At 39.3% G+C, this 12,124-nt stretch overlaps 1 protein-coding gene across 1 annotated transcript in view; it reads right to left on the reverse strand.

Moving 5' to 3' along the window:
* WDR78 (WD repeat domain 78) overlaps positions 1–12,124 on the reverse strand; it is a 93,988-nt gene that overhangs the window by 32,663 nt on the left and 49,201 nt on the right. The window contains exon 7 of the mRNA XM_013962736.2: positions 5,976–6,170. Within this exon, the coding sequence (XP_013818190.1) occupies positions 5,976–6,170 (195 nt within the window). The remainder of the gene's footprint in view (positions 1–5,975; positions 6,171–12,124) is intronic.

The following is a 12,124-nucleotide window of genomic DNA, read 5'->3' on the forward strand; positions in this document are numbered from 1 at the left end:
AAGAGGCAGCAAGAGGGTGGACATCTGCAAGCCAAAGAGAGGCCTCAGAGGAAACCAACCCTGCTGGCACCCTGATCTTGGACTTTCTGTCTCTAGAATTGTGAGGAAGTAAATGTGTGTTGTCTAAGTCTTCAGTCAGACGTCTACATTGCAAACATATTCTTCTAGTCTGTTGCTTGCATGTTTCCCTGCATTTTTTTCCCTACTTTAGCAGTGTTATTCAAAGAGCAGACATTTTAACTCTTGCAAAAGTCTTATTGATTTATTTCTTTTATGCCTTGGGATTTGGGGCCTCCCAGGTGGCTCAGTGGTAAATAATCTGCCTGCCAATGCAGGAGATGCAGGTTTGATCCCTGGGTTGGAAAGATCTCCTGGAGAAGGGAATGACAATCCACTCCATTATTCTTGCCTGGAGAATACCATGGACAAAGGAGGCTGGTGGGCTACCACTCATGGGGTCACAAAGAGTTGGACATGAATTAACTCACCTGCACTTGGGATTTTTGTGTATTAAGTGGATCTTTTCTTATGCTAAAATCACAAATATTTTTTTCCTTTATCTTCTCCTAGAACTCTATAGTTTTAATTTTTACATTTAAATCTATGGTCCATTCTGACTTAATTTATACATTTAATAGGAGGTGAGGATTAAAGCTCATTTTTGTCCCCATAAGGATATCCAGTTCTTTCAGCATTGTTTTAAAAGATCAACTTCTCTCTATTGAATTGCCTTGACATGTTTATTAAAAATCAGTTAACCATATATGTCTGTGCTTATTTCTGGACTCACTAGTCTGTTTCAATCATCTATATGTCTACCCTTAGACAAATACTCAGCTGCCTTGATGACTGTATCGTTATAGTCAGTCACCTGTAATATAGTAGGGTTAAGTCCTTCAACTTCATTCTTCTGCTACAGAATTGACTTAGTTATTCCATGTCCTTTGCTTTACCATAAAAAACATAGAATAATACTGTTGACTTCATGATCTTTAAAGAAATTTCAAATGGTGGGACATGTCTCTCATTTTCAAATTCTAGCACTCTCCATTCTTTTCTGTAGATTCTAATTTCTGTTGTTATTTTCTATCAGCCTGAAGAACTTCCTTGAACTTTTTTTGCAATGCTGGTCTGCTGACAATGAATTCTCTCAGCTTTTGTTTGTCTGAACATGTTTTTATTTCACCTTGATCTTTGAAGGATATTTTCTCTAGATATACAATGTTTAGCACAGTAAAAATAACATTGCATTGTTTTCTGGCTTCTGATATAGAAATAAGGGCATTATTAATTTCTCCCCTATATGGAATGAATTTTTTCCTGGCAACTTTTAATTTTTTTTGTATAGTACTTATAATATGCCTCAGCGTGCTTTTCATTGTGTTTATCTTGCTTGGGTTTCATTGAACTTCTTATAATTACTGATTTAAAGTTTTTTCAAATATACAAAATTTTTAGCAATTCTTCCTTCAAATATCTTTCTGTGCTTCCTCTTTATTCTACTACTACAATTCTAATTACATATATATTAAACCACATGACCTTGGGACACAGGTCACTGAAGTTCTATTTTTTTAGACTGTTTCTGTACTTTAATTTGGAATGTTCCTCTTGCTTGTCTTTTAGTATTTTGTCACACTCAAGCAGTAAATTTTTTCATTTCAATTACTATGTATTGTATTTCATCTCTAGAAGTTCCATTTGGTCCTATATGTAACTTTCATTACTATCATCATTGTATTCTTATTTTTTCCTTTAAATCTTTAAGCATAATTTTAGAACTTATTCTTTAACAGACTTTATTTTTTAGAGTAGTTTTAGTTTCACAGCAAAACTGAACTCAAAATGAAGAGTTCCAATATACTCACAGCCAGATTTACACATAGCCTTTTCCAGATCAACATCCTGCACCAATAGTACAGTGTTATAATAAGTGAACTCCCAGTGACAAATTATTATTACTCAAAATCTATATGGTTCACTTTAGGATTTACTCTTGGTGTTGTACATTCTATGAATTTGGATAAGTGTACAATGAAATGTACCCATCACTAAGTATTATGCAGAATAGTTTTATTGCTCTAAAAATCTTACATACACTGCCTATTCATTTCTCCCAACCTCTAATCCCTGGAAACGTCTGATCTCTACTGTCTCCAAACTTGTGCCCTTTCCAGAATGTCATATAGTTGGAGTGACAGCATATGTAGCCTTTTCAGATGGGCTTCCTCTACTTGGTAATATGCATTTAGATTTTGTCCGTGTCTGTTCATGGCTTGATAATTCATTTCTTTTTAGTGCTGAATAATATTCTATTGTCCAGATTTTCCACAATTTCTTCATTAATTCACCTTCTGAAGAACATCTTGTTTGCTTCCAAGTTTTGGAAGTTATGAATAAAGCTTCAATAAACATCTGTGTGCAGATTTTTGTGTGGAAATAAGCATTCAACTCCTTTGGGTTAATACCAAGGAGTACAATTATGGACCATATGGTTATAATATGCTTAGTTTTGTAAGAAACTGCCAAACTATCTTCCAAAGTAGCTGAACTACTGTGCATTCCCCCCAACACTGAATAAGAGTTCTTGTTGCTCCACATCTTAGCCAGCATTTAGTGGTATCAATGTTTTGGATTTTAGCTATTCAATAATTGTATGGTGGTATTTCATTGATGTTTTAATTTGAAATTCCTTAACGACATATAATGATGAACATCTTCTTAAACTTATTTGCCATTTGTATATCTCTTTATAAGGTGTCTGTTAGGTCTTTTGTCTATTTTTAAATTATGTTATCTGTTTCCTTATTATTGAGTTTTAAGAGATATTTGTCTATTTTGGACAAGTTCTTTATCAGGTATGTATTTTGCATATATTTTTTCTAGTCAGTGACTTGACTTCTCATTCACTTGACAATGTCTTTCACAGAGCAGATTTTTAATTTTAATGAAGTCCAACTTATCAATTATTTATCTTAATAGATTGTGCCTTTGGTGTTAAATCTAAAAAATCATCACCATACCCAAGTTTATCCAAATTTTTTCCTATGCTGTCTTCTAGAAATTTTATAGTTTTGCATATTTCATTGAAGTTTATGACCCATTTTGAGTTAATTTTTGTGAAGGGTATAAGGTCTGTATCTAGATTATTTATTTTGCCCATAAATATCCTGATGTTCCAGTATCATTTGTTGAAAAGACTATCTTTTTTCTTTCCATTATATTGCCATTCCTCTTTGGTCAAAGATCAGTTGACTATAATTACGTGGATCTATTTCTGGGCTCTTTATTCTGTTCCATTGATCTATGTGTCTGTTCTTTCACCAATACCACACTATCTTAACAACTGTAACTTAACAGTAACTCTTGAAGTTGGATGATGTCAGTCCTCCAACTTTTTTCTTCTTCAATATGGTCTTGGCTATTCTGAGTATGAAAGCTTTTTTAAAGTTCTTATGTGTCTTTTACCATCTCGGTCACCTTTTTATCTGTTTCTATTGACTGACTTTTTTAGCTCTAGCTCACATTTTCCTGCTTATTTACACAGCTAGTAAATTTGTATTGGGTGCTGTGCATTATAAATGTTACAGCACTGAATGTCTGCGTTGTGTTTTCTTCCATACAATACTGTATTGAAGTTTGTTTTGTTGAGTAGTTAACTTACTTTCAGATTAGCTTGATTTTTGAAATTAGCTTTTAAAAATAAAAGTTTTTAAATTAGCTAAAAAGTTTATTGGTGGGGATGAGGGTCTAGACTAGTCTTTATTCTTGGGTTATTCTAGCTCTACTCTTAAGGTATAGCCATCCTGGATATTTACTGAATACTCTATTTCTGCCCCTCTGGCCAGTCAGAAATCAAATGTGTCGCAGCCCTGTGTGAACTCTGAAGACTTTTTCACTTAGATCTTACTGGTAGTTGTTCTTTCCTTGCCTTCTGGAGTTTTAGTCTAACATACATAGCTTATGTTTCAGCCAAAGACTAAATGATAGATTTACGGAGTTTTTTTTTTTCTCTACATAATTTCCTAATATCTGATTATTCCAATTACAGTCACCTCAGACTCTTTGACGGAGAAGGCAATGGCACCCCACTCCAGGACTCTTGCCTGGAAAAATCCCATGGACGGAGGAGCCTGGTAGGCTGTAGTCCATGGGGTAGCGAAGAGTCGTACACGACTGAGCGACTTCACTTTCACTTTTCACTTTCATGCATTGGAGTAGGAAATGGCAACCCACTCCAGTGTTCTTGCCTGGAAAAGCCCAGGGACGGAGCAGCCTGGTGGGCTGCTGTCTATGGGATCACACAGGGTCAGACACAACTGAAGCAACTTAGCAGCAGCCTCTTTGAACTCTTATCTGGATGTCATCATATGAGTAAAACTGCAATACCTATGTCCTCTCCTATGGTCTTATAATTATTTACATCCTAACTAAAAGCAGAACTACTATTTTTTCTTTTTTAAATGATCAGTGATACGTTCCTGGGCTGGAGGAAGCACAAGCTGGAATCAAGATTGCGGGGAGAAATATCAATAACCTCAGATATGCAGATGACACCACCCTTATGGCAGAAAGTGAAGAGGAACTAAAAAGCCTCTTGATGAAAGTGAAAGAGGAGAGTGGAAAAGTTGGCTTAAAGCTCAACATTCAGAAAACAAAGATCATGGTATCCAGTCCCATCACTTCATGGGAAATAGACGGGGAAACAGTAGAAACAGTGTCAGACTTTATTTTGGGGGCTCCAAAATCACTGCAGATGGTGATTGCAGCCATGAAATTAAAAGACACTTACTCCTTGAATGGAAAGTTATGACCAACCTAGACAGCATATTGAAAGGCAGAGACATTACGTTGCCAACAAAGGTTTGTCTAGTCAAGGCTATGGTTTTTCCTGTGGTCATGTATGGATGTGAGAGTTGGGCTGTGAAGAAAGCTGAGCACTGAAGAATGGATGCTTTTGAAGTGTGGTGTTGGAGAAGACTCTTGAGAGTCCCTTGGACTGCAAGGAACTCCAACCAGTCCATCCTAAAGGAGATCAGTCCTGGGTGTTCATTGGAAGGACTGATGCTAAAGCTGAAACACCAATACTTTGGCCACCTCATGCAAAGAGCTGACTCATTGGAAAAGACTCTGATGCTGGGAGGGATTGGGGGCAGGAGGAGAAGGGGATGACAGAGGATGAGATGGCTGGATGGCATCACCGACTAGATGGACATGAGTTTGGGTAAACTCCGGGAGTTGGTGATGGACAGGGAGGCCTGGCATGCTGCGCTTCATGAAGTCACAAAGAGTTAGACATGACTGAGTGACTGAAGTGAACTTTAGAACGTTTCTATAAACTTCATTTCATTCATTCAAAAATTGAAAAGTTGAATTAAGTAATCTCTCAAATCCTTAAAAATATTGTAGCCATAACAACAGGAAGAATGCCTGTGTAATAAAATTAGGGGGAGGTAATAAAAGCTAGAACCTGGAAGGTATCAATGGCAATGGAAAGGGGTGTTTGACTACGAGAGAATAATTCAATACTGGAACAACAGAGAGGAAAGAGCTTATGAGGTTTTGAATCTAAGGTACTATCTCTTTGGACTTCCAGGTCTGGACTCTCCTGCTAGTCACTTTTAGTGCTGGAAACTATATAAAAATGTCTTCTGATAAGTGATGTGTGTGTATGTGCTAAGTCACTTCAGTCAGATCTGACGCCTTGCAACCCCGTGGACTGCAACCCACCAGGCTCCTCTGTCCATGGGGTTCTCCAGGAAAGAATTACTGGAGTTGGCTGCCATTTCCTTCTCACTGATAAGTGATAACTCAGTTTAAAGATTGCATTTAGAAATAATACAATTTGATTTTTTTAATTACTTGAGCTTGTCTAAAAATGATTATATTTAGACATCTTTTTTAAAGTATAAAATCTTTATTTCAAAACAACACTATTTTTTAAAAGATGTTTTAGTATATAATGTGTTAAATACCTTTTAAAACAGGAAGCTGACGATAAGCTGCAAGTTTTGGCTGAAATATATTTTCCATTATAACTCGTTCCATAAAAAATAAGTCCTGCTGAAACTTATCAGATTTAAATACTGCATCTGAGTTGTCTTCTTCTTCATCTCGAACTTTAGCCAGAATTACATTTTCAATATCCATTAGAGAACTACCTTCACTAACTGTAAAATACAAATATGATGTAATGGTAACAATTCAAAAATTATATTAGCTGGTTTGTACATTCTAAAGATTTATCAATGACATTTTGCCATCACTATTTGTATTCCTCCAGTATTCACAACAACTTTAATAGTTACTTACTGAATGTCTTTTAGGAACCAAGCACATGCAAGATATACATATATTATCTCCATATATTTTTATTCAAATTGAAATTAAATTATTATCAGTCTTCATTACACCTTCAGATAAAGGTTTAATTTACTGCTTTATAGGAATACTACACTACTGTTGTTTATTAATGCTATAACAAATTACCAAAAATTTAGTGGACTAAATTTAAAGTTCTAAATTAAATTTAAAATTAAATTTAAAGTGGATACAAATTTAAAGTTCTGTAGGTTACCGATCAACCCAGGTCTCACTTGGCCAAAACCAAAAGGTTATTAGGGTTATGTTCCTTTCTGAAGTCTCTAGAGAATTAATTTCCTTGCCAATTTCTAGAAGCCACCACCAACCCATCATCCATCTTCAAAAGACAGCAACATTGCATCTCTCTGATGGTCCTGCCATTATATCTCTCTCTGACCAGAAATGGAAAAAAATACTCCAAAGTACCCATTTGATTGGTTTGGGTCCACTTAGATAATCCAGGATAACCTCCCTCTTTTAGATCCTTAATGTAGTCACATTTGGATAGTCTCTTATCTCATGTAAGGTAATCTATTCATAGGTTCCTGAGATTGGGATGTGTATATATTTGAGGAATGATATTCTACCTATTACTTAGTTAGAACAGAATGAAGGGGAATCCTGCATCCATGAAGATGGAGTAAACACTTTCCCCTATTCCTTTGCTAAATACAACTAAAAATCTTGGGACATTGATTTTTCTTTTTAAGAGGAGGCCTTTGAAAGCCTTTGTCAGAAGAAGGCAGAGCAAAAAGACTGCTCAGGACCCAGGGAATGACATAGTGGTGAGTTCCCTGCATTTCTTATTATTGCAGATACTCCAGACAAACCTCTCTTTAGCCAAAACTCAGGAAAAGAACAACCTTGCAAGAAAGAAAACTTTTAGGATATAACCATTTCTCTCCAGGAAAAAACAAAAACAAAAACAGAGAAAAACTGTAGCTCCACCCATTCCACAAGTACCACTAGCCAAGTGGGAAGTCTAGACTTCCATTCTTGCCAGGTTCTAACAAGGCTTTCCAGTCTCCCAGCCTTCCAATGGGTGTGGTGTCAGAAAAGGCTCAGTAAGGAGCTAGGACTTTAAATCTTACCCCAAAAAGAAAAAAAATGACTGTGCTGCCCTTTGTGCAATATCAATTAAGATCTCTTGGGAAACATGGAATTCCACAGTTATCTGGCAGTAAAAAGGTTCTGCCCAATAGTCAGTGTTGGACTGGTACAGTCAGAACTTACAGAACTGCCCCAAAGTAATAAAGCCAAGTCCCAATCCATGGTGTCAGGAAGTGTTAATGAGGTGCTCCTATCCCTCCCAGCCATGTAGGTATCAATGGAAGTTAGAGCTCACTATCTAACTTACACAAGGTTAGAGCTCCCCATCTAACATTACAGAACAGTAATGAGATGATCCCCTCCCTCAGTGTAATTAAAGGGCAAGTGAAAAATATGGATTTCTACTCCAGTAATGGGTGCTTCCCAGGTGGTGGTGCTGCTGCTGCTGCTAAGTCGCTTAAGTCGTGTCCGACTCTGTGTGATCCCATAGACGGTAGCCCACCAGGCTCCCCCGTCTCTGGGATTCTCCAGGCAAGAACACTGGAGTGGGTTGCCATTTCCTTCTCCAATGCATAAAAGTGAAAAGTGAAAGTGAAGTCGCTCAGTCGTGTCGGACTCTCCGTGACCCCATGTACTGGAGCCTACCAGGCTCCTCTGTCCATGGGATTTTCCAGGCAAGACTACTGGAGTGGGATGCCATCGCCTTCTCCGCCAGGTGGTGCTAGTGGTAAAGAATCTGTCTGCCGATGTAGGAGATGTAAGAGACCCAGGTTCAATCCCTGGATCAGGAAGATTCCCCTGGAGTAGGAAATGGCAACCCTCTCCAATATTCTTGCCCAGAAAATTCCATGGACAGAGGAGCCTGGTGGGCTACAGTCCATGGGATTGCAAAGAGTCAGAAACAGCTGAGTGAATGTGTGCGTGCGTGCACACACACAGACACAAAATGGGGCAGTAAACCCCACTTCTACTTTCACCTGACGGTAATGGAGCAGTAAATTTCCCTGTCAAAAGAGTGTCAAACAAATCCTGCTACAAATGAAGTTTAAACAAGATCCAGTTCTCAAAACATAATACCCCAAGTCTCTAAATTTTAACTGAACGTCACTGATCAAAGAACCAAGAAAATCTCTACTTAAATGAAACAACAAACAAACAAAATCAATAGAAACCAACACTGAGATGACAGAGATGCTTAAAATTATCTGACAACAGGGCGGTCCTAAGATGGCGGAGGAATAGAACAGGGAGATCACTTTCTCCCCCACAAATTCATCAAAAGAACATTTAAACACTGAGTAAATACCACAAAACAACCTCTGAATGCTGGCAGAGGACATCAGGCATCCAGAAAAGCAGCCCATTGTCTTCGAAAGGAGGTAGAAAAAAATAGACAAAAAAAGAGACAAAAGAGGGAGGGATGGAGCTCAGTCCTGGGAAGGGAGTCTTAAAAAGAGAGAAGTTTCCAAACACCAGGAAACACTCTGCCGAGTCTGTGGCGAGCCTTGGAAGCACAGAGGGCAACATAACAGGGAGGAAAAATAAATAAATAATTAAAACCCACAGATACGAGCCCAACAGTAACTCCCCTAGCAGAGAAGCAGCGCAGACGCCTGCATTTGCCACTAGCAAGCGGCGGCTGGGCAGGGAGCCACGGGCTGCATTGCTTAGAGTAAGGACCGGGCCTGAATGCCCTGAGGGCAATCTGAGCGAATTAACTTGGGCTAGCAAATCAGACTGCGAGATAGCTACCAAGCGAAAAGCCCTAAGACACCACCAGGCCTGTGCACAGAGCAAAGAACTGAACAGAACTAGCCGGCTGTAGACCATCCTCCTCCAGTGACAGGCAGCCAGAGCCAGAAGGGGGTAATCACAGCCCCAGAGAGACATTATCTACCAAACTGCAAGCAGGCTTCTTTGCTAACTAAGACTTCTTGGGGCTCTGGACATCTGCCTGCGAAGGTGCACCAGTTGTACACCCAGAAAACCGAGCGGCAGGGACGGGAGGCGATAAGTTGCAGCGACCCCACTCGCCAAACACCTCATCGCCTGCGCTGCTTGGACCTGGGAAGGGCCCAACACAGGCTGAGGTAGCCCTCAGCCTCTGAGGACTACCCAAGTGCCTGAACTTGAGCGGCTTAGACCTGGGAGGTGCATGCAGCCCAGGGCTGGCCTCGGACGGTTCCCGGCAGAGCAACCTAGAGCCTGAGCAGTGTGGGCAGGGAGGGCACACGCGCTGGGAGCGGGGGCAGGCCCAGTGTGGCTGAGACACTGAGAGCACACGTCAGTGTTATTTATTTGCAGGGTCCCTCCCTCCCCACAGCTCAAAAGAATAAGTAAGCCTACAAAAGTGTCCACCACCGCCCCCTTGTGTCAGGGCAGAAATCAGACACTGAAGAGACCAGCTAACAGAAGCAGCTAAAACAGAGGGAACCGCCTTGGAAGTGACAGGTGCAATAGATTAAAACCCTGTCCTTAGTACCGACTACATAGGAAGGGGCCTATAGATCTTGAGAAATATAAGCCGGACCAAGGAACTATCCAAAAATGAACTGACCCCACACTGCCCACAACAACACCAGAGAAAGTCCTAGGTATATTTTTACTATTTTTATGATAATCCTTTTTTAATTTTTTATTTTTAAATCCTCTATTACTCCTTTAATTTTCATTTTTATAACCTACTATTACTTTGCAAAAAAAAGACCTTATTTTTTAAAGGAAATTTCATATATATATATTTTTTACAATTTTTGTGACTTTGTTTTTTTTCTTCTTTTCTTTAATATTGTATTTTTGAAAATCCAACCTCTACCCTAGATTTTTAATCTTTATTTTTTCGTATTTGTTATTAATTTTGTACCTTTAAGAACCCAATCTTCAGTACCCATTTTTACCTGGGAGTGAGATTACTGGCTTGACTGCTCTCTTCCCCTTTGGACTCTACTTTTCCTCCACCAGATCGCCTATGTCTCCTCCCTTCCCCTTCTCTTCTCTACCCAACTCTGTGAATCTCTGTGTGTTCCAGATGGTGGAGAACACTTAGGGAACTGATTACTGGCTGGATCTGTCTCGCTCCTTTTGATTCCCCCCTTTTATCCTCCTGGCCACCTCTGTCTCCTTCCTCCCTCTTCTCATCTCTGTATAACTCCATGAACATCTCTGAGTGGTCCAGACTGTGGAGCGCACTAAGGAAGTGATTACAGGCTAGCTTGCTCTCTCCTCTATTGATTCCACCTCATCTCATTCGGGTCACCTCTAACTCCCTCCTCCCTCTTCTCTTCTGCATGTAACTTTGTGACCCTCTCTGGATGTCCCTCACTGTGGAGAAACTTTTCATCTTTAACCTAGATGTTTTATCAATGGTGCTGTATAGAAGGAGAAGTCTTGAGACTACTGTAAAAATAAGACTGAAAACCAGAAGCAGGAGGCTTAAGTCCAAATCCTGAGAACACTAGAGAACTAACTCCAGGGAAAATTAATCAACAGGAGGTCATCAAACGCCTCCACACCTACACTGAAACCAAGCATCACCCAAGGGCCAACAAGTTCCAGAGCAAGACATAGCACACAAATTATCCAGCAACACAGGAACACAGCCCTAAGCTTCAATATACAGGCTGCCCAAAGTTACTCCAAACCCCCTGACATCTCATAACACATTACTGGACACTTCTTTACACTCCAGAGAGAAGAAATTCAGCTCCACACACCAGAACACTGACACAAGCTTCCCTAACCAAGAAACCTTGACAAGCCACCCATACAACCCCACCCACAGCGAGGAAACTCCACAATAAAGAGAACTCCACAAACTGCCAGAATATAGAAAGGCCACCCCAAACTCAGCAATATAAACAAGATGAAGAGTCAGAGGAATACCCAGCAGATAAAGGAAGAGGATAAATGCCCACCAAAACAAACAAAAGCTGAGAGAATTCAGCACCACCAAAAGAGGAAGAGATAGGGAATCTACTTGATAAAGAATTCCAAATAATGATAGTGAAAATGATCCAAAACCTTGAAATCTAAATGGAATCATAGATAAATAGCCTGGAGACAAGGATTGAGAAGATGCAAGAAAGGTTTAACAAGGACCTAGAAGAAATAAAAAAGAGTCAATATATAATGAATAATGCAATAAATGAGATAAAAAAATACTCTGGAGGCAACAAATAGTAGAATAATGGAGGCAGAAGATAGGATTAGTGAAGTAGAAGATAGAATGGTAGAAATAAATGAATCAGAGAGGAAAAAAGAAAAATGAATTAAAAGAAATGAGGACAATCTCAGAGACCTCCAGGACAATATTAAACGCCTCAACATTCGAACATAGGAGTCCCAGAAGAAGACGACAAAAAGAAAGACCATGAGAAAATACTTGAGGAGATAATAGTTGAAAACTTCCCTAAAATGGGGAAGGAAATAATCACCCAAGTCCAAGAAACCCAGAGAGTCCCAAACAGGATAAACCCAAGGCAAAACACCCCAAGACACGTTAATCAAATTAACAAAGAACAAATATTAAAAGCAGCAAGGGAAAAACAATAAATAACACACAAGGGGATTCCCATAAGGATAACAGCTGATCTTTCAATGGAAACTCTTCAGGCCAGGAGGGAATGGCAAGACATACTTAAAGTGATGAAAGAAAATAACTACAGCCCAGATTACTGTACCCAGCAAGGATCTTATTCAAATATGAAGGAGA

Source organism: Capra hircus, chromosome 3 (assembly GCF_001704415.2).
Source record: "Capra hircus breed San Clemente chromosome 3, ASM170441v1, whole genome shotgun sequence".
In the NCBI taxonomy this organism is placed as follows: domain Eukaryota; kingdom Metazoa; phylum Chordata; class Mammalia; order Artiodactyla; family Bovidae; genus Capra; species Capra hircus.